This window comes from Pelobates fuscus, chromosome 9 (assembly GCF_036172605.1).
Source record: "Pelobates fuscus isolate aPelFus1 chromosome 9, aPelFus1.pri, whole genome shotgun sequence".
NCBI lineage: Eukaryota > Metazoa > Chordata > Amphibia > Anura > Pelobatidae > Pelobates > Pelobates fuscus.
In genome coordinates, this window is record NC_086325.1 from 99,951,508 (window position 1) to 99,974,256 (window position 22,749).

The following is a 22,749-nucleotide window of genomic DNA, read 5'->3' on the forward strand; positions in this document are numbered from 1 at the left end:
AAGATGCACCTTTTTTTGCTGGTTGGGGGAAAGGGGGTGGCAAAATGCATCTTCGCCTGTGTAGCTAAAAATCCTTGCACCGGCCCTGCCCCCTCATACAACTAATACAAACAGCCCACACAAAGTCCCCACAACACAACACCACTGACAATCCACATACACGCATACAACCCCACATAACAGCCCACATACGCACAAATACAACAATACAAAGCAACTGCGACACCCATAAATAGTACAAGCAGAATTCGGCAACATACACATCTCAATTAAAGAGACTTCAGGATCTGTTTTGGCACAGTACTACAAAAAGGTTGCCTACCCCTGGTATAGATGAATAAATATGATATCATGTATTATCATGTTCCCAATGGGTTAACCATCTGGGTTTAGAAGGCTGCATTCTAGGGTGCAACTGAATGTTAATTAGAAACATAGAATGCCCAGCTTTGAGCCGAGATCAGATAACAGGGATATATAAATACAATATACAGGGAATAGAACCAGGAAGGGAACACAGGAAAAAAGACAAGGCGGCACATATGCCTTTTAATAACTAATAAAAAGATAAAAAAAACATATTTTATTGTCTAGCTATGAAGGCCTGTCGGAACACATTTTCTCCTGTATTTGCTCGAACTACATCATACCAAACGAGATTTCAAATTTACAAAGAGGGACAATCTAATTTCAGTGGTATGAGCGGGAAATTTTAAGTAACTTACTAATAAGTATACAATTAAAATGTAATTTAATAACAAGAATAATGTATCTTATTAACACAAACTGATTTCTAAACATTTATTGTAGTTTATAGACACATTACTTTGAGTATAATTGCTGTTGAGCTAGATATATTTGGATAAAATATATCTAAAAAGCAAATGCAAAGATGCAATAGTGTAAACATTTTTAATATTTATAACAATAAAAGAAATGTACTCACAACAGAGCGCTTGTTGCAAGCCCTGAGGAAGCGAATAATGACTTGTGAAACCTGTAGGATTGGAGAGCAAACGTACAGAAGGAAGGAAAAAGCTACAAAGAACACATTATACATAATGCATAATACACGTAATATAGGACTATTCACTAAAGTGAGATTTCAAATTTTAGGTCAAAATAGTCAGATATGTTTCCAGTTTGGCTACTTTGACTTAATTTTAGAAATTCACTTTGAACTGTCACTTTAGTGAATAACCCTGATATTGTTATGTAGCACATATTTCCTATAATAAGTACAGCTGGTGTGGAGACAGCAACAACTTTATAGAAACATAGAATGTGACGGCAGATAAGAACCATTCGGCCCATCTAGTCTGCCCAATTTTCTAAATACTTTCATTAGTCCCTAGCCTTATGCCTATCCCACGCATGCTTAAACTCCTTTACTGTGTTAACCTCTAACACTTCAACTGGAAGGCTATTCCATGCATCCACTACCCTCTCAGTAAAGTAATACTTCCTTTAATTATTTTAAATGTTTGCCCCTCTAATTTAAGACTATGTCCTCTTGTTGTGGTAGTTTTCTTCTTTTAAATATAGTCTCCTCCTATACTGTGTTGATTGATGTAGTAATACATAATACAGTTTATGTAATACAATAGCCAATTTCTGTTTATGTTTAAGCCTCCAGCTTGTGAGCAAATTTCAATTACAGCTTGTTTTAAAAATTAAACGTGTGTACACTATTAGAGACCTAGTTTTATTTAGATGTATTTTACCTATATGGATCTGTGAGGAACAGGCAAGCAATCCTAATACAGGCCAAGGCAGCATTAGATTTAGGAGAAAAGACTCCGATTTTCTATATTATCAAAATGACGGTTTAGTGAAAATGTACTGCTGTGGTGACTATAACTTCATGTGAGGTTTAATTGTGTCAATCTCTGTAAGGCTAAATTTCCCCTCATTAAATCTTTTCCTCTGCAGGCTCGCTGAAATGGAAAGTCAGAATTGCTCCTTCTTCAACGATAGCCTCTCTCCAGATGACAGCCTGTGAGTCTTGCTCCCCAAGCTTCTTATCAAGGCCTCGATTTAATACGTTTTCTAAATGATTCGATACTGATCGGAAAACCTTCCCAATAATGTATCTACAAAAGTCCCCGTTAACGTCACTGGGAATTTTTTGTTGATAAATCATTTGGAAAGTTATTTTAACAGTCGTTCAGAAATATTCCTAAATCGAGGCCTAAATCTGAAATAAACAAATAAAACAAAATATTTCTCTACTCCTGTGTGTGAAGCCTCATTTTACATTCAGTTATACTGTGTTATATGTCCTTCTAGAGATGAAGATCAGTATCTGCTTCGACACTCGAGTCCCATTACCGACCGGGACCCAAGCAACACGTCGCAAACTCCTGGCACCTTTAATCCAGAACAGGAACAAGGAGAGCTGGAGAAAATCCTTGCCCACCTCGAGCATGAGAACAGGTATTCTATTACTGCAGCTAGATATCCAAAATGTGATGTAAATTAACTGAAATAATACCTGTAAACAGGAATTAAATAATTGGATTCTAAAACGTTTAGTGGTCAGTCAACTTTGCATTTCATATTTGCAAAAATATATCTGCACTGCTATCCATAGATGATAGCTACAAAATAGAGACCGTGCAGCCATGTGAGGATGGGATGAACAAAATGGCTTCCCAGTCACTAGGGCAATAAATGGCGTGGGGAGGAACAAGGATAGCCTACCCCCTATTATTTATTTAACTCTGATTCACAAACATCTGAATGAGGTCCTGATTAAGAATGTTCTGTGAAAATGAATGTGTAGCTAAAATATTTACTAAAGGTACATTGCACATCCTGGTTTAAAATTGTCACAAATTATCACGTATAGAAATACTATACAAAGTACAAGATTTAATAATTTATTAAACACCAAATATCTACCGGGTCTTTTGCAAAATAATAATAAACATCTTAGTGGTGGGTTTTAGGGTATCAATATAATAATAGAATGGGGATTTGTGCTACTGCTAGCAGGTGATGAGTGATATAAACAAGTGACTTGGCAGCCAGGTCCCTTATTTATCTCACATAAACCAAAAATATATATTCTAGTAAATTAAAATATTTGTTTAAAATGTAAGAACAGAAGTGAGAAATATGATAAAATAGAATTCACATGTCTGCTAGCTAGTCTATGTTTATTTATTTAATGATGGTGGTTTTTTTTTTTACTCCAGAATTCTCCAAGGAGAGCTGAAACGGTTGAAGTGGCAGCATGCAGAGGCTGGTGAAAGTGCAGTGTTGGGAGAGGTTTCTTCAGACTCGGGAGGTGGTGGCAGTGGTGAGGCACAGAGTGAAGAGTTGTTGAGTGAAGCACGGATCTTAAGGCATCACAAGAACCGTCTGGAAACACGTATGCAGATACTGGAGGACCACAACAAGCAGCTTGAGTCACAGTTACATCGACTCAGAGAGCTACTTCTGCAGGTACGAGAGCAACAAAGGTTGAGCTACTAGTGGGGTGCAGCTCCTTCTCTAGCAAGAGTTGTGCTTCCCTCTGCTCTCCATTGGGGGCAATTGTACTTTAAACAAGCTTCTGTAAGATTGGACCAGATTGCATAGCCTTCGCTGCCCACGTGCATCAATGAGCCATGGGCTCTGACGCTGTTTCACCGGTTGTCCTTCCTTGCACCATTTTTGGTAGCTACTAACCACTGTATACTGGGAACACTTCACAGGATTTACCGTTTTGGTTATTCTGACACAGTTGTCTAGCCATCACTATTTAGCCCTTCTCAAAGTAACTCAGTTTTCTACGCTTGCTCATTTTTCCTGCTTCCAACACATGAAATTCAAGAACTGACTGTTTACTTGCTGCCTAATATATCCTACCCCTAGACAGGTGCCATTGTAACAATACAATCAGTGTTATTCACGTCACCTGTCAGTGGTTTTAAAGGAATACTATAGGGTCAGGAACTCAACATGTATTCCTTATCCTATAGTGTTCAAAACACTGTCTAGCTCCCCTGGCATTCCTTGCCCCCCTAAATATAGTATAATATTACCTTTATTCTGGTGCTGGCTCTGCCCCTGATCTGCATCCTTGACTGACCTCATCAGAAGTGATGTTCTCCACCAGTCACAATGCTTTCATATTGGAAAGCATTGGATTGGCTGAGATGATTAATTCTGATGATCTCAGGCAAGGAGGCAGGCCAGGGGCGAGCCAAAAACCAACCTGGCCAATCAGAACCTCCTCTTAGAGATGCATTGAATCGGTTCATCTCTATGAGGAAAGTTCTGTGTCTCCATGCAGACGGTGGAAACACTTAATGCACCTCTAGCAGCCATCTAAGGAGTGGCCATTCGAAGTGTCCCTTGGCAGTAAATATTCTCTGAAAAGTGTTTATTGCATAAAGCCTGCTGGGACTGACTTTACTTACCAGAACAACTACATTAAGCAGTAGTTGTTCTGGTGACTCTAGTGTCCCTTTAACCCCTTAAGGACACATGACATGTGTGACATGTCATGATTCCCTTTTATTCCAGAAGTTTTGTCCTTAAGGGGTTAATGTTGTGGGTGATCAGTCTATATTGTGCATACACATTGCTTTTAGGAACATATGTGTAGAAACTTTCCTTTTTCTTAAAAAAAAAAAAAAACATGTATGAGATTGCTTTTTTAGTTTTATAGTTTAGGGTTTGTTTTATACTTACTGGATTTTTTTTTATATTTTCAGTTTTCTTTTGAATATATCTGTCTTCTGAGTTTATACTACAAACTGTCTAGATTTGATCTTACACTATATTCCAATATATATGTGAATGTCTGGTTTTCAGCCAAACACAGATGATGGGAAACCTTCATCTTCCTCCACTACTCCAGACTCTGAAAATAAGTGTCCTGTGGAAAGGAATGGCGGCACGCCAGAGACTGAGGCAGCAGGTAAGAATAAATATTTCCTAATATTATAGTGGTTATGGCTAGCTGTGGGCATGTGAACAGTGGATTAGTTTCCCTTATGCATACTATCACAAAATATTACTAGGTATACACACAGGTAGACCACTCAACTGTACGATTACACTTACTGGAGACTGGGCATCATTGGCAAACGTTTACAATGTTCTTGAATTGTTTTAAGCTTGAGCTGTCTGAAACATTTATTTGCTTGTTAAAAATAGTTGGCAGTGGGCTGAGGTGTTTTAGATTTAGACTCATCGCTTCAAAAGACATACTTGTGTGTCAAAACAAAAAAACTAATTATTCACTCCAGTAGCTTAGTATCCGTTGCTTTCTATCAGTGCTTCCCGTGTGGTTGAAAAAAAACTAAATTGTTATACAATGTTGTCTTCAATCAGATGTGTAGCGATCATCTTTAAAGCATACTACACAGTGAACCCCCCCAATTTCCTGATATAAATTAAATAACTTTGATTTGGTAGCTGAAAAGTGAACTAAAAAAAATACAAATAAAGTAAAACCTCTTGTAATTAATTTCTTAGGGGGTAAAAAGAAAATGAATAATTTCACTGTTTTTCTTGTATAACATTTGCAGATGATGTGGACAGTCGGACTAGAGAAGTAGGACTGTGTTTAGAAGACATTATGGAGAAACTAAGAAATGCCTTCCCCAATACTAGAGGTATCCAAAACCATCCTGATCTTGCTCTATGTCAGATAAAGTAAATAATACCTTACTATATGACTGATGTATTCATATTTTTGTCAGTTTTTGGGAAGATTCTCTTATATAAAAATGATAAATTGATTTTACACTTCGGAGTTTACTGGTAGATAATTCCTGAGTCAGTGGATTGTGTTTCATTAACTGTAGCATTTAATTTTTTTTCTCAGATGTTGACATGGCACCTGTGACGTCCAACACATTGCCTTTGTGACAATAAACATGCACATGACTGATGTGCAGTGACATAAGATTTATCCTCTTCTGGCAAGGTTCAATAACGCATCTTCCCAGCCAATGTGAAGGAGATAAAAGGTGCACAAGTAGCACCAGTCCCAAATTAGGTTATGGTTTTTCAAGCCTTGGCTTGACAGTAGCGTCTAATCTTTCCTGAACTCCACGCTAGTTATAAGATGTCTATGGATTAATGAATTGTGGTTATGTGCACACCTTACATCACTGTGCCTACTTTGATTTTTTTCAAAGATATCTGTGTTAGAGGATTGTGGTTAATACCAACCTTCACCACTCCGATTTAAGCTGGTATTTTCATGACTTACCGCATGAGGATCCTGGATAACCAATGAAAAGCAGAATGTCAAGGGAAAAGTGTTTCCCCCAATTTCCACCACGAAGCACCAGGGACAACCACTATCAAGTTCAATGTTAACAGATGATTACAGATATCTCAATGTTTTCTGGTTATAATGCAAAGAATTGCCTTGGACTTCCATCACACCTGATCGAACCAAAATTATCCTCAGTAACAGAGATTATAATCACAGAAACCCAATTCCAAAATTCCGGGAATCAGGATCACTCACACTCCGAATATCTTAACATGCTCCAAGAGGCCATTTTCTCTTCAGTTTTTTTGTATTTTTTTCAAATAGGAGACTGCTATGATTAATATGTTTTAATGATTTGTCTTGCTTTCCTTTTTTATGTAGGCGCGGATAAATGGATGGGTAGTTTATGATTACAATGTGATACCATTCATTTTAAGAGTGCTTTAAAGAATAGGGGAATGTACAAGTAAAAGCTACATTGAGGGATGTGCACTTGTGGCTAGGAAGTAACATCTGAGAAGGTGTAGGTAATACGTTTAAATATATTGTTAAAGTCAGAATTTGTCTGTGTAGATGTATAGAGGGGGAAAAAATCTGTCGTATATCGTGGATCTGTCAGTGTTTCATCTATGGGTGCACTATAAATAAGCAGAGCCAAAGATTAATATATTTGAAGCAGTTAAAATTAAATCATATTAATTATATATTTCATTAGCAGGTAAATATTAAAATGAATAGCAAACCAATTACAGGAATCAGGTCCAAATAAATAGCTGTAATAGTAAAACTCCTGTTAAATTTAATCTAAATGATTTTTGTTTTTTACCATGAGGAACTGCGGTGGATAACCAAACCAGCAAATGAATATTATCCAGTACCATAAATGCATATAGATACCTGTAAATATGAAATATTAAACACTAAAGAAGTGTAAGGGTATAACCAATATATCCTGAATTAGTACAATCAGATATTTATATAGACTTGTAAAATAATAAAAAAGATTTTACTGACATTTAACAGAATAATTTATAGTTAGCTAGCTTATGATTTTTTTTTTAACACAGTGTAAATCATCTATAGTAATATTTATAGAAATGGATAATGAAACTCATTTCAGGTAACATGTTGACTAATAAGTGTTTGCATCATGTGTAATGACCATTCCAACCGTTGAATGTATCTATCCAATGTTAATGGTAAAATTTCTACAGGCAAATGAAAACGCTGGATAACGAATTCCAATCCTTTATTTCACTGGTACTCATGGGTAAAGACATTTGCAATTGCAAACAATCCTTCTAAAACAGTTTTATACATTTCTTGTGATCCTTTGCCCTGTTGAAAGCAGAGTGGAAAGAGGAAATATTGACAGAAAAGATACAGAGAACTTTGAAGTGACAATGAAAAGTGATCTGAGAAGAGTTCAAAGGGGTAATAAAGCAAAGCACGGGGCGACAGTAAATGGAGATATAAGTTTGCTTTTTTTCTTCTAAAATGGAAAATATACTTTTGGTGGTGACTGGGGGTAGTATGTAGTGTTGGGGTGGGCAAGTAGATGTTTGTTTAAAAGTAAGAGACGTTTGTTGGGCAAATTGTAGTTCTCCGTCCTTAAAGAAAAAAGCAAAGTTGGTTATATTGGAATATTGGTTTAAGTTACTTACTTTTTTGAAGTCTAACCAGTAACAATCTTTTGAAAAGAAAAAAATATATATATTTCAAATTTTGAAACCAAAATAAAGTTGTCTTTGAAATGCCACAGTGCATCGAGTTTTCTGGGCATAAAACAATGTTTTAGACCAAAGTGCCCAAATGGAACATCCCATGATACTTTACAAGTAAAACTTCCATGATGCTTGGGATTTCTAAAATCTGGGAATGCGTCATGGAAGTAAAGGTTGTACAACATCCAGAAATCTAAATATATAATCTCGTTTTAGACACTTTTGGCCTAACTCATACTTCACAGGATTGGCAGACAATCCCCAACTTGAGACCCAAGCCTGCTGTCAACCCTTTTTGGGAAAACCGGATACAAGTCATTCCAGTGCGAGTGCAAAATTAGACAGGCTTGCACTGTGCAACTGATCTCACTGCATTCAGCACACATTAGAGTGCTTCAATAGAGCTCTGTGCAAGGGCTATCTCCTTAGTGGGATGCATTCCAGACTGATATTTATACATACTTCATTCCCACCAAGGTACCACATTCAGATCTTCCAATAAATGGTATGCGAACACAATGCAGCTGGAAGTATACAGTTCATGCATATTATGCGAATGGAATGCTCAAAGCATAATTATATCAAAACAACATGAAGTGCATGACCATGAAAGCCTGCAAAGTTAAAGGGACACTATAGGCACCCAAACAACTTTAGCTTAATGAAGATATTTGTGTGTACAGATCATGCCTCTGAATTCTCACTGCTTAATTATCTGCAATTTAGGAGTTAAATCACATTTGATTCTGTCCATGCAGCCCTAGCCACAGCTTCCCTGACTGTCTCCCAAATATAAAAAATGGTTTCACTTTCAATCAGATGGTAATTTAATTTAGAAGTTGTATCTCCTGCTCTGTAAATTGAACTTTAGTCACACGCAGGAAGCCCCTGCAAGAAAGCGCCAAAAAAATTCCACATCTTTATTGTTTTTATGTGAAAAGCTATTTCCTATGATGTAGGTGAAATCATGTTTTACCAAGTCTAAATGGGTTACAACTTGTACAGAGCTGTTAATGAATGAAAGATGTTTGTACTGGAACACTGTGGGATATGGTAGCGTATAAATATGTCCCTTAGATTTTTATATTGCTACATAAAAAGTAGGCAATTTTTAGGTATTTATTGTTTATTATAAAAAGGTTAAATAGGTGGATGTTTATGAATGTTACAGATTATCTTGTACTCATTTTTCAATGGACCAATTAGCCTTCCAACGTTGCAGCCTTGCTAACATGCAGTTGCTTTGAGCACACCGGATCTGAAATGCTGACAGCCAAGCTTGAGTCTACTGTACTGGTACGTTTTTGCTGAATGGTCCAACATAGAATGCATGTGTTGGAATGTCATATCCCACAGAGATATTCATTTTTGACATTCAAGCTCCAGTATGGGCAGTTAACCTCTTAAATCTCAATCATGAAACAGGGAGCTTCAAAAAGACGAGTCTATGGATGTCATGTGGTTTTCATTTCTCAATCAAAGCCTCGAGCTGTTCTTGGAAAGAAGTCACCTGAAATTCATAAAATCAAATAGGCATTAATAAAATAAGGTAGTCCAGAGCTCTGAGGCACCCACCCTATCACCCACATTGGGAAAATTATTCACAACCAAAGTAGCAAACCATGTTTAATAGTTAAAACTGTGAACTAGTGTACAAAAATAAGGACCAAATAAGAAAATATAGCAGAAAAAGTCTCAATGTGGAAGTAGCAAAATGTAATACAGAAAAGGAATTCAGAAATGGAACTGGATGAGCACAAGGTTATACTCAACAACAGGTTAAAAATAAAAAAGTATGTTTTAATAAACCCACAGAGACTTCCATGCTGGCCCACACCTAACGGAAACACTAATTTCTCAGTCTCAATCCTAGCATCTGGTTAATCGTTCTGTGTCAATCAGTGGAGGTGTAAAGAAGGTCACACCCTCCCACACTGTACTAAATCCATGAAGAAAAAAAAAAAAAGAAATATAGGGAGGGCTATGGGTGTTCCATGCGGCAGGTGTGGGGAGAACGAGAGAGAGAAAACGAGAGAGAGAGAGAAAGAGAGACTACAGAATGCCAGTTTTAGTTAGTGCATCCCATCTTTCAAAAATAAGCAAAGCTTAATGATATAATCAAAATGCCTCAGACGTGTATACAAATACCTTTTCATAAATAATATTTTAATAGCAAAAGCCTAAAATGAATTAGCAGATTTAGACAGAGAGCATGATAAACTGTAGATTAGATGTGTCAAGCAATTCCAGTCTGAAACCACACTCTTGCTTTTTTTTTGTTCCTCACAAGAAATCAGTGTTCTACATCACCAGGTTTGCAGATCAATTCTATATCCTGAGGATTAGTTTCCCAAACAGAAAATGAAGAATGCTTAGTGAAACCTCACCTGTTGTTTTTCTCTGTCCTCTTGCTGTCTGAATTCATCTAGCACAGCCTGCAAGCGAGTCTGTAACAGAGACAGAGGGAATTAGGAACAGTTCTCAGTGTTCAGCCACAATGCGTGCACATTCAGAAGGCTGCACATAACGTTTCTGCCATACTCCAGCCTTGTTAATGTTAGTAGCATTCTTTATGGTTCCCAAATGCCAAGAAATTGCTTAAATAGTTACAAACACAAAGTTAGATCCAACATTTACTCAACTATTTAAGCTACGAACCAGACACTTAATTATGCAGCCATTGATCCAGTTAACTACACTGCACGGATGCCATAATACCCCTCTCTTATCACACAGTTGCACTGGACTGGTTGCACAAAGACAACACTTTATCTATAGAAGCCATAATCATGAATGGTACTGCACGTGTGCAATTGGAATATTGCTCACTGCATAAAGGTCAGCCAACTTCCTGCCATATCCAAACACCTGTAGTGGGAGCCACTTAACAAGCAATATTAAATCCTCCTGTGGCAATGACTTTCTGTTCCTTACCTTCAGAGCTACATTCTCCACTTTCATTATAAGCTCCTCCTGTCTCTTCCTTCTCTCTTGGGTCTCACGCAATTTTTTCTGTAAATTCTCAACTTGTTTCTGCAATTCCAGAGCTTGAGAAAAGTTAAAAGTAAATAATCAAAAAGCAGAGGAGATGAGCACAATCATTCTTTAACTTAATATAATTTCTCTTTTTATCCCACCCCACACACGCCCTATTTTGACATAAGAACCATGCGTGTATGTTCTTGCATTCATTAATGCATTATATTTACCCATTTGATTAGTGCCCCCATCTTGGCCGTCCTGGTGTCCCCTTTGCTCCTCTTCAGTCTCCATGATATTTAGATCTTCTTCCTCTTGTCTCTCCCGCTCCTCCTCCTCCTCTTCACCATCACTGCTGCTACTAATGTCGTTGAAGATCTCCCGTAGTTCATCCCTCTCCACTGTCAGAAGGGTTGGAGCAGAAACAATCATTAGAAATTTAAAAGTGCGAAGGGTGTTTTAGCATCAAGACACAATATAGAAGAATTTATAAAAGTGATGGATTTTGTTTTTTTTAAATTAATTTAGTATTGTTCAGGAAAAAAAATAATCTTTCTTGGGCACGGCAATGTTGGAAAATAATGTGTAATGTTTAGAATGTCAGATATATAAAGGCCATTTTATTTCCTAATAAATATAAATCTTTTCATATAGTGCACAGCATGGTTTCTGATATGAAGATATGTGTTGCCACAATGTTTGAGTGGAATACATGGCGTCAGGGTTTCATTAAAAGAAATTTCAATTAGAATATTTGTTGACTTTAATTTTATTAGTATATATGTATATACACGTACATCACTAATTATATCATTCTATATATTTAATAATCGGTAAAGATATTATTTCAAAGAGCAAAAGCTTGACAATCGACAGTCCATAATTTCATGAAATTATTTGTTCAATTGTTTATGCATATAAGATTTTAAAAGATTTAAAGCCAATGATAAAATAAAATACATAGATGTTGACATAGCATTAAAATTTTGCAAACAAATAAAGTACCTGAAGACCCACGGCCAGGTTTGATTCCAGACATTCCTGGGGAGCCATCCAATGCAGTCAGATTCTCCACCTCTTTGGATTCATCTTCAGCAATCACTTCCCAACCTTAGTGTACTTGGTCAAGGAAATACAGAGGTCCCCTTTCCCTATGAAATGCACTATAAATCAGCTAACGTATAGCATTCATATCACAAAGACAACAGGAGTGTTTCCACTAAAAAAAGATATGCATCATTTTTGGTAATAGACCAAACTATTGAGTTAGCGCTAACAATGAGTTAGCGCACAAAATTGGTATTAACTCTCAAATTGAGAGAACAAGATATAAATAGAACGTATTCAGCAGAAAGTTAATGCAAACCAGGATTTTGTCCCAGTGCGTGCATGATTTTTTTTAGTGTGTCCAAGTTCTTACTATTGAAATAGCCCTCTTCTGAAACCTCCAGGGCTCCAATGATTACAATATGGGTATATGACCTGGGGAAATTAGAACTGAAATGGTATAATAACATCAGGTGAGGAACCTCCACCTTACACACCCTATGTGGAGCTCTCACCTAACTGAATATTCTTATATATTCCATACTAATTGGTATCTTTTTGGTCCATGTCTAAGTAATAAAATGCATAGATCTTCTAACAGTACAGCACTGTGTGAAAGGGGGTTAACAACACTCCCCCGAGTCACCTGATACAGGGACTTGAACTAGTCCCAAAGTAAATGCACGATATGAACAAATAACGAGCCTTCAGTGGTTAAGTTTTTACCACACTTTATTAGCTTCCATACAAGAAAACAAGAATCTCTATAGCTTGCTTAGAGTTCGTAGGGTAATAGATAAGATCGTGATCAGTTAACCGTCCTATATCGCTGCTAGATCCTCTCCCCTGAACGCCAGGTAGTCTACTTGCTTTGGGGCAGTCTTTTATACTTTTATTTATTTTATTTGTACCTGGCGCCACCTATTTCCCATACACATCAGGTCCATCATCAAAAGTATCCTAAGTGGGGATTGTTCCACCCACGCCGTTACCATAGAGCGGTTTGTCTGCTCTCAAAATTGTAAGTACATTTCATTTTACTATTACATTTTGCAAATATGGAGAGCACTATGGGCCTTTTTTCTCTTTAATTGCATACAAACTACACTACAACTACCGTCTGAGGGATATCTTACAAGTGGGCAGTTGAAATACCACTGTAAGCCGTTTTACCGAGAGCTGGTTATAGCTCTTTTTAAAAAACTTTGGCAATTTTTAGTTCTATGTTGTCTATAGTCCATAGACTTACAATACTGCACTATTGGTCTCCTATTTTCTCTTTTGCATATGCTGTTGATGTGTGATACCACTCAGTAGACATCTTATTCAACATCTGAAGACTTTTAAAACCTCAAAAGGACATTTTAATATTTTACTTGGTACCTTTTTTTGATGACTTACTACAATATTGTATTTATTTTGGCACTACCTGTATCCTTTGTTCTGTTTGTTCGATTTATCCTTGAAGGTTTTGAGGGTTACCTTCCTATTCAGGTGTGCAGCCCTCTTGTGATCAGTTATTGTAGCGCTGTTCCACCCTTGTTTTTTGTGTTCAATTCACCAACTAACTTTTTTTTTCAAAATCTATCAGATAATTATTTTTTTCCTAAATGTTTTATATAGCCACTCTCCTTTATAGTTTCTTTGCAGCTGAGATGACATCACTGTGGTCCAGTGGGGATAGAGCCAGCTCAGGACTGTGGGTGGCAAGCTTCTCTCCTCATGTGCAGCTTCCACGAGTGCCGGGAGGAAGGGATCTGACATCACTTCCTCCCAGCACTGTCGCACAGTAGTGAAGAGGGGGCAGTCAGCATGGCCTATTGAGGGTCCTACAATGCACTTTGATTCACTCAGGCCTCAGTGCTCAACCACGCAGTATTGGCTTCCACCACCAGATGGCCGCCCTGCTCATCACCCACATTCACATTATTCCTGTCTCATTGTGCTCTCAAGCAGTAGATAAAAGTACATGAAATGTCAGTGTGTTAATGTAGGTGTGCATCAGTGGCAGTGAATTTCTGTGGATACCAGTGGACAAATGAAAGAGAGGTGGAAAGGATGTTGTGTCTAGGGGCTGTCTGTGGTGTTGTGTTATGGAGGTTGTGTGCATGGAAACAAATGTGGTGGTAGGCTGCCTGAATGCTGTATTTGTGTGGAGATTGCTTTTGGTAGTTCATGTTTATAGAGATTCCACAGAGTTCTGCATGTCTGTGGGAAAGCTACTTGTGCTATTGCATGTTCGTGGGGATTCTGCTTGTGGGACAGTGTGTGGGGGGTTGCATCTGAGACTGTGTGGAGAAAGTCTGTATTGTATAGGACATAGTGGCTGTGGTTTGGGGGAAATAGGGGTAGTAGTGTGGGGGGAGGGAGAGGGGCTTTAGGATAAGCACTATAATACCAACTAAAGTTTATTCCCCCTCCCTTTATTTACCTTGGCCCAGGGTAGGAGAGGGGGGTTGATATCCGATGGTCCAGTGGATTGCCACCTAGTCTGAACCTTCAAAAGGTGCAAACCATGATCACTGCTCCCTCAGGCCAATACTTGGTTGTGAGTCAAAGAGGTTTGGTGGTAACCCGCACCAAACCTCTGATCCACTATAAGGAGCTATGCACAGATTGCTCTCTGCCCCCCTTCCCAATTAGAATGAGACAGATGCAAAGAGCTTCAGATTCTCGGTCCATGAGGCCACATCAATCAGTCCACAAGTAATGTTGCAAGCGGTTTCGTCTACCAGGTACCCCTGTAGACAGCCATACAGCTCACATCCCCCAAATGCCACTTTGATGTCCCAAAGGCAGAGCCTTTGTTTCAATGTGGAAAACTGTGCAGTGAGTCCTGTGGTTCCAGCGGAGTGGCGCCGAGCAAACAGACCTACAAGGACTGAGTCAAGGCTCAGTCAACTAAGCGATAATGAGAAACGTTGACAATTTTCAGAATCTATTAAACTGACAGCAATTCAAAGTAAAATTCAAATTTTAAACCAAAATACTCAAACTGGAAACATTAAGAAACCGTTATTTTGGCATAAAATTTCTGCTATATTGCAAACCACAAGCCATCATGAAATCCTTTTTTTGTATTTTTTGGCATTATTATTATTATTATTAAAAGGATACGCACACTGACAGCCTCTGCATCTGTACTCAAGAGACGTTTCACTTCTTTCTCCACATCAGGTGACTCAATGTACTTATATTAAATAAATCCAAACAAATCAGTAAAAAAAAAAAAAAAAAAAAGTGAGATTAAAAGGAATTATTTCTAGAATTAAAATGAATAAGGTACACGTTATATATATATATATATATATATATATATATATATATATATATATATATATATATATATATATAATAAAGAATAATACAGACAGTGCATGTACACAATTCCCCACCCAACATCTAAAGTACTGGCAGTCAATACTTTACTAACCCTCTCAAATATAAAAGACATGAGAAAGTTACCTTTTTTTTGGCAGTTTTCCTGAAGCGCCTCTTTCGAACATTCTTCAAGGGAAGTGTGACTAAAAAGATATTTTTTAAAATATACAAAAAAAGGTACATTTACTGCAGTTACACGGAATGTCATTCAACCAAAAACAACTAAACAAAAACAACTTACTTCCGTGATTCCAAATAAATTTCTTTTCTCGGTCCCTGTCCTTCTTTTTGCTTGCTTTTGGGTCACTTGTGCCTGTTGGTTCTTCCAAGGGAGGATATAGATCACCATCCACGGTACATACCAACATCTAAAAAAGCATGAAGTGGAAAAGAAATTTATTCGGACTTTAAAAGATGTGCATTTACAATAATAAACAGTGCAGTATTCTGCTAAAAAACAGAATGCCTGAGTCTTTGATTTGTCTCATTTAAGACTGTCAAAAGTCTGCAAACCCCTTGTTCTCAACTGAAGGACCAGAGGTGGATTAATCTTTAAAGTTTTCACATCCGAGTGTCACTTCCTGCTAAGAAATCTGGGCCATTAATGCCGCTTTTATCCCCCTAGAGTCCAATTCGGGCAACAACTGACGACTCCCTGACCCACGTTCTGATTGCGAACTGATACTGCGGTTTGTGACCCATTTAAAGCCTGCTAGCCGCACTACTTGCAATATGAGGTCTTGTGTGTACCGGGCGGGAGAAGCAACCGATCTCCCGGTCCTATGCCGCATGGCGACAATTCACTTTTGAGCAAGTACCCCTTGGACCGTTGGGGGTGTTCGCGGTCCACCCCGGACCTAGAGGGTGTTCAGCGCAAAGCCACACAAACAAGCCTACAACTCAGCGTGTCTCCCCAGTCCTACTGACACACAACTTCTAGCAAAAGCTAAAGGGCAGAACACAGCCACTTGCGTGACAACAACCAAGCAGCCACCTACACAAGATGCTGCCTCCAAACTGGAGTAAGGCTCTGAAGACCTTAATTTTAAAAACAGGCATCATCATGGCGGCAGACCAAGCTGCGCACTCCTCCCTAGCACAGGAAGCTGAAGCTTCATATGAGACACCACCAGGAACATCAAGCACTACGGAGATACCCGACAGGTTCACATACCCCATCTGGCAGTTCCCGGGTCCAAAAGACTGCAACACCTCACAATGTTTCAGACTCCGACTCTGCGTTGCCTTGATATGCTGCAGCACTGTAAAGTACCCATAGCAAGCATCAGCTGAATGAGCAAGGGGGAACCTTGCCTTCTCCATGTTTTCCTGCACACAGTGATCACAGGGAGAGCAATGCAAGCGTCTCTGTCTAGTTTATCCAATGCTATTTTGTTTACCTTTATCTATTTTAGTTTATGATCCTGTGGAAGCCTCCTGTGGAATTTTGCCTACTTCTTGTTTACTTCACGTTAGTGAAATAGCCTGTCTTTTTCTACTTCAGTCAGTTATTAGGCTAAGTTTACCCTGTTCAGCCATCCACCGGACTAATTTTTCTCATGTAATAAAATATAAAATGTGTAGGCCTATTGACATTTACCACTGCAACCATGCCGTATTACGGCTCTATTCAGATTGGTTAAAATGTCTATACAAATATTGAATTTCTCAAATGCACACAAAAATAATGTTAAAAATATAAAAATGTATAATCAAGATTGAGCAAAATAATTGATAATGATATTCCAGATCAGACAAGACAAGACCAGTGCAAACATTGCAAATGAAGAGGAAACAATAAACATTGTTTTTACAACAGCCTAACAAATTCATATTTGTTTAAAATAAAGATAAGTAAACAAAAAATTAACAACTCATTTAAACATTTCCAAACTGAAAATGCAAAATGTGAAGAAGACAGTTTTAGAAATAGGTTACCTGGCAGATATCTGCAGTTTTGTAGAAAGTTTTCTTGTCAATAGTTTTCATACACTCTAAAACGCAGGGGACATCAACCAGCTTGGCTGCCAGGGGAACGCGGTCCACACGAACAATCCCATGACGTCCATCCGCTGTGAACAACATTATTTTGAAGATACATAACTCAACTTACAAAGCAATACAAATCAAAATCATTAACCTCCGCCTATATAAATATGCCTTTCAGCCTAATGGACAAATTATGCTTCTGTCATTATAATAATTTCTGATCTAATATTGAAGAATACGAATGTTATAATTCATCATTATATGTTGAGTATTTGATGAACATATGTTAAAGGCTATTTAATTTTGTAAAATAATACACACAATATTCCTTGATTACATATTGGTTAAAGTAAAGCAGATTTAACGGGTTTTATTAAACTACAGAAACTATAGAGTAGATAGGGGAGGGAGCTGGAACTGTTTTCTAGATCAGTCTATTTTTTTCTTCTTACGGAGTTTATATGAATGAGGTTTTGACTGCACAGGCTGCCTTTCTCATTTTCTTGAAACATATGTTAGGGGAACTTTGTGCTTTGCCTCTAACATTGTATCAGAGGATTTATTTAGGAGGAGTTATTGTCCTCTTAATAAAGTAATATTATTTAATACTTTTATTCTAAGTGTACTTTTTCGCATCTGGTCATCTGAAAGCCATCCTTTACACAAGCACATAACTCACAGCTAAATGTCCATTCTTTCTTCTTGTAGCTCCACACCTTTCCATCATTCTATCGTGTGACACATTATATCAAAACACCGTTCTCTGGCGCATAGATTAATTTGTTATTACTCACGATGTAATTCAATAGATAGTCGATCTTTGGCATTGACATTCCCAGCCTGAACCATTCTTCTGACAGTGGATGCATATTCCTGAGAAAAGCAAAAATAAATTATAGAGCACTGAGTCAAGTGACCATCAATCTAGTTTTTGCTATAATGAAAAGGGTTTTAGAGGTAAATATTATATTATTCCATCAGTGGGATGTGACTTCAAGTAATAAAATGGATCACTATAAAAAAACTAAAACATATTAATTGTATAAAAAGAGATTATTTCAAGGGATCCTGTCACAAGATGTTCACTTAATTAATCTATGTCAGCTACACAATGGAAAATGAGACTTCTTTTATACAGTTTTTAATGCAGAGTTTCTCCTCCCCAACAGTCCCACATTGATAGATTTCTGCAATGCGTGGCCCTGTAATGCACATGTTATTAGTCTACAGTGACTAATATAATTTATGCAAAGTATTTACATTTTTAAGGCGAATAGTAACATATGGAAAGAATTCCCTTAGATATCAGTTGGGGAGAAGTCCAAATATGAGGCATATGCAATGCTTTACATATGTAGTTGAGACTGGGCAACACTTCCTACACCTCATATGTGAAGGAGAAAGGAGTTAAAACTGCAAATGAGGACTAATACTTTAATTTTCACATCCTCGATATTTTCTTTTTTTTCTAGTTGTAATTTGGGAATTATTCAGGAAAATCCTGTTAATTTATAACCTTTATGCAAATTACAATTGATTATTTGAAATGTATTGTCATTTTGAAGGCTTCCAATGAACAAGGAACAGTGTTCAATACAATCACAACAGTTTTTAGAATAACCATTTAAACTAATGCACACAGTAATGTCTATACGGAACAAAATAAGAGCATTACCACTGCACTTGGCACACACGGAGTATAACTGAAAAACACTCAAAGGCATCGCTATCTTCTATTCTTCTATCTTCCATACTTTTCAAGCTCCACATTCAAAAATGAAATGGAATACTCCAAACTACATAATCGTGTCTCGTGAACTTCATAACTGGAAAATTCTACCAAAATGTTATCTTAAAAAGACATCCCGGGAGTCCATTCTAAGGCATCAACCATTGGGGTCCTCGACTGTGGAGATGCTCATTTAAGTTGTTGTGTGGGCAAGAGTTTACAGGTGCTTTCTTAAAGGAACAGTGAGTGCCATAAACATTATTATGTGCTATATAGTACATACACACCAAATTGTAATGTGCAGCTATGTATATTTGTTTACTTTGCTCATAAAAGTAGAGCAGTGATTCACAGATTTTGGCCCGTCCTGAGCTAATCTCGAAGTAGTAGTTCCATATCATACAGTTCTCCTGCACTTTGTTATCATTTTATTCTTACCTGTGGGAGTCTTAGAATACATTGACTTTCTAACTCGTGAGGGGCATCATCTTTACTTCTTGATGTCTTTTGCTCTGTGAGAAAAAAATATATATAATAATATTTAATGTTACTGCATTCCTCTCTGGGACAAATGATGCCACCCCCTGTATTATCAGCCAGGAGCATTAGTACGCTCTGTAGTTGCTGAGTATCGCTCCATTTTGCAATTATCTATTCTAGTGGGTCCATCTACAGAAAAGTGCCCTGATGTCACATGCTAAACAGGTTACCCTACAGCATGGTGATCACCATCACTGTATGGGGAAGACAGAGCTTTGCTGTAAGACCTCCAGAGACTGCAGTATAGTTAGTAAGATGTGAGTACAACAATTAGAGGGAAGCTTGCAGAAACACTGTCTATTGTATGTTAAATTAATTGTATTGTTTGAAAATGTATGTGGTTTATTCTAGTTAACACAACACAAGTTCTGGAAAAAAAAAAAAAAACATTCGAAGAATCATTTCTGAACAATGCCATGTTAATAAATGTTTGTGTGTAAGGGAGTATGTTTGTAAGTGCACAGTGTGCAATATATATGTGTAAATATAATGTGTTCTGTATGTGTGTAAGGGAGTGTGCATTATGTATGTGAAAATAAACAATACATGTAAGGGGGTGTACATGCTGTGTGTAAGATATGTATGTGTTCAGGGATTGTTTGCAATGTGGAAGTTGTGTTCAGGGATTGTTTGCAATGTGGAAGTTGTGTTCAGGGATTGTTTGCAATGTGGAATGTGTGAGATGGAAGTTGTGCTCAGGGATTGTTTGCAATGTGGAATGTGTGAGATGGAAGTTGTGCTCAGGGATTGTTTGCAATGTGGAATGTGTGAGATGGAAGTTGTGCTCAGGGATTGTTTGCAATGTGGAATGTGTGAGATGGAAGTTGTGTTCAGGGATTGTTTGCAATGTGGAATGTGTGAGATGGAAGTTGTGTTCAGGGATTGTTTGCAATGTGGAATGTGTGAGATGGAAGTTGTGTTCAGGGATTGTTTGCAATGTGGAATGTGTGAGATGGAAGTTGTGTTCAGGGATTGTTTGCAATGTGGAATGTGTGAGATGGAAGTTGTGTTCAGGGATTGTTTGCAATGTGGAATGTGTGAGATGGAAGTTGTGTTCAGGGATTGTTTGCAATGTGGAATGTGTGAGATGGAAGTTGTGTTCAGGGATTGTTTGCAATGTGGAATGTGTGAGATGGAAGTTGTGTTCAGGGATTGTTTGCAATGTGGAATGTGTGAGATGGAAGTTGTGTTCAGGGATTGTTTGCAATGTGGAATGTGTGAGATGGAAGTTGTGTTCAGGGATTGTTTGCAATGTGGAATGTGTGAGATGGAAGTTGTGTTCAGGGATTGTTTGCAATGTGGAATGTGTGAGATGGAAGTTGTGTTCAGGGATTGTTTGCAATATGGAATGTGTGAGATGAAGTTGTGTTCAGGGATTGTTTGCAATGTGGAATGTGTGAGATGGAAGTTGTGTTCAAGGATTGTTTGTAATGTGGAATGTGTGAGATGGAAGTTGTGTTCAGGGATTGTTTGTAATGTGGAATGTGTGAGATGGAAGTTGTGTTCAGGGATTGTTTGTAATGTGGAATGTGTGAGATGGAAGTTGTGTTCAAGGATTGTTTGTAATGTGGATTGTGTGAGATGGAAGTTGTGTTCAGGGATTGTTTGTAATGTGGAATGTGTGAGATGGAAGTTGTGTTCAGGGAAGAGATGTACATACCGCTATCGCAGAGGTCGCAGCTGCGACCGGGCCTGTCACTCCAGGGGGCCCGGCCCACCGCCATGTGTTGTGGCTTGGCCACGCGGTATAATTGTCGGGGCCCATTGGGTGGCCCATGCTGCTAGGGCCACCCGATGGAAATGAATATCATCATCAGAGGGGGCCTGGTAACAGCATGACTGGACCCCCTCTAAAGATGTCAGACGCTGGGAGGAAGTGACTGCCCCGGTCACTCCTCCCAGCAACCACCAGGAGGAAAGAGAGGGAGTCAGAGTGGGAGCTCTGACTCCCATCAACCTGAGCCACTGGACCCCAGGGAAGTCACCCTTCTGCACCTAAAAGGTAGGTAATAGGAGAGTGACTAAAATATTTTGCATGTGTGTGTTAGTATATGTGTGTCTGTGTGTATGTGTCTGTGGCAGTGCCCCATGGATTGTGTGTCTGTATGAGGTGGCGGTGGAGGGGCCCCATGGATTGTGTGTCTGTATGAGGTGGCGGTGCCCCATGGATTGTGTGTCTTTATGAGGTGTGGTGGCGGTGCCCCATGGATTGTGTGTCTGTATGAGGTGGTGGTGGAGGGGCCCCATGGATTGTGTGTCTGTATGAGGTGGTGGTGGAGGGGCCTCATGGATTGTGTGTCTGTATGAGGTGGTGGTGGAGGGGCCCCATGGATTGTGTGTCTGTATGAGGTGGTGGTGGAGGGGCCCCATGGATTGTGTGTCTGTATGAGGTGGTGGTGGAGGGGCCCCATGGATTGTGTGTCTGTATGAGGTGGTGGTGGAGGGGTCCCATGGATTGTGTGTCTGTATGCGGTGGTGGTGGAGGGGCCCCATGGATTGTGTGTCTGTATGAGGTGGCGGTGCCCCATGGATTGTGTGTCTGTATGAGGTGGCGGTGGCGGTGCCCCATGGATTGTGTGTCTGTATGAGGTGGTGGTGGTGGAGGGGCCCCATGGATTGTGTGTCTGTATGAGGTGGTGGTGGAGGGGCCTCATGTATTGTGTGTATGTCACTGGTTCAGGGAGTGTTTGCGGGCATTGTGTATATGATGATAACATACAATAGTGAACATTATAGTAGGAGCAGCCCCTGTGATGTCTGTAACCGGTAATGATAGGCGCAGTATATAAACAGGACTTACTTGTGGATGTCATGCTCAGTCCAGCGCTGAGCTCCCGCCAGGAATCTCTATATAATAATAATAATATCTCACAATGAGATCACTGGCTGCACATACAGGAAACGAAGTCTGACCATCCAGGACGGATGTTTATGGTTCCAGCAAGTTTCGGTGCACAGGAAGCGTAGCAGACAGCCAATCAGAACGGGATAGTGGGACAGCCAATCAGAGCGGGATAATGGGACAGCCAATCAGAGCGGGATAGTGGGACAGCCAATCAGAGCGGGATAGTGGGACAGCCAATCAGAACGGCATAGTGGGACAGCCAATCACCATCGCAACGAGTCCTATACCGGAA

At 38.8% G+C, this 22,749-nt stretch overlaps 2 protein-coding genes across 2 annotated transcripts in view; one reads left to right on the top strand and one right to left on the bottom strand.

Annotated features, from left to right (window-relative positions):
- DRP2 (dystrophin related protein 2) overlaps positions 1-7,232 on the top strand; it is an 85,703-nt gene extending 78,471 nt beyond the window's left edge. The window contains exons 19-24 of the mRNA XM_063432210.1: positions 1,933-1,998; positions 2,290-2,436; positions 3,201-3,450; positions 4,807-4,912; positions 5,526-5,612; positions 5,825-7,232. Of these exons, the coding sequence (XP_063288280.1) occupies positions 1,933-1,998; positions 2,290-2,436; positions 3,201-3,450; positions 4,807-4,912; positions 5,526-5,612; positions 5,825-5,868 (700 nt within the window). The 3' untranslated portion in view covers positions 5,869-7,232. The remainder of the gene's footprint in view (positions 1-1,932; positions 1,999-2,289; positions 2,437-3,200; positions 3,451-4,806; positions 4,913-5,525; positions 5,613-5,824) is intronic.
- Positions 7,233-8,853: 1,621 nt separating this feature from the next.
- TAF7L (TATA-box binding protein associated factor 7 like) lies at positions 8,854-22,619 on the bottom strand. Its single transcript, XM_063432215.1, has 12 exons — positions 22,413-22,619; positions 19,511-19,584; positions 18,138-18,216; positions 17,293-17,426; positions 15,596-15,722; positions 15,439-15,497; positions 15,091-15,163; positions 11,932-12,036; positions 11,157-11,327; positions 10,882-10,994; positions 10,335-10,394; positions 8,854-9,457 (listed from the first exon to the last, which is right to left on the bottom strand). Exons 1-12 carry the CDS (start codon positions 22,423-22,425, stop codon positions 9,413-9,415), a joined length of 1,053 nt encoding a protein of 350 aa, XP_063288285.1. The 5' UTR covers positions 22,426-22,619; the 3' UTR covers positions 8,854-9,412.
- Positions 22,620-22,749: the final 130 nt, after the last annotated feature.

Bases quoted from the DNA above. Each gene is read 5' to 3' on its own strand.
- TAF7L (XM_063432215.1), bottom strand. The intron at 18,217-19,510 runs GTAAGAATAAAA...TGCTTTTCTCAG, and splicing joins GTATTCTAAGACTCCCACAG to GAATATGCATCCACTGTCAG. The intron at 12,037-15,090 runs GTATCCTTTTAA...AAGTACACTAAG, and splicing joins TGCAGAGGCTGTCAGTGTGC to GTTGGGAAGTGATTGCTGAA.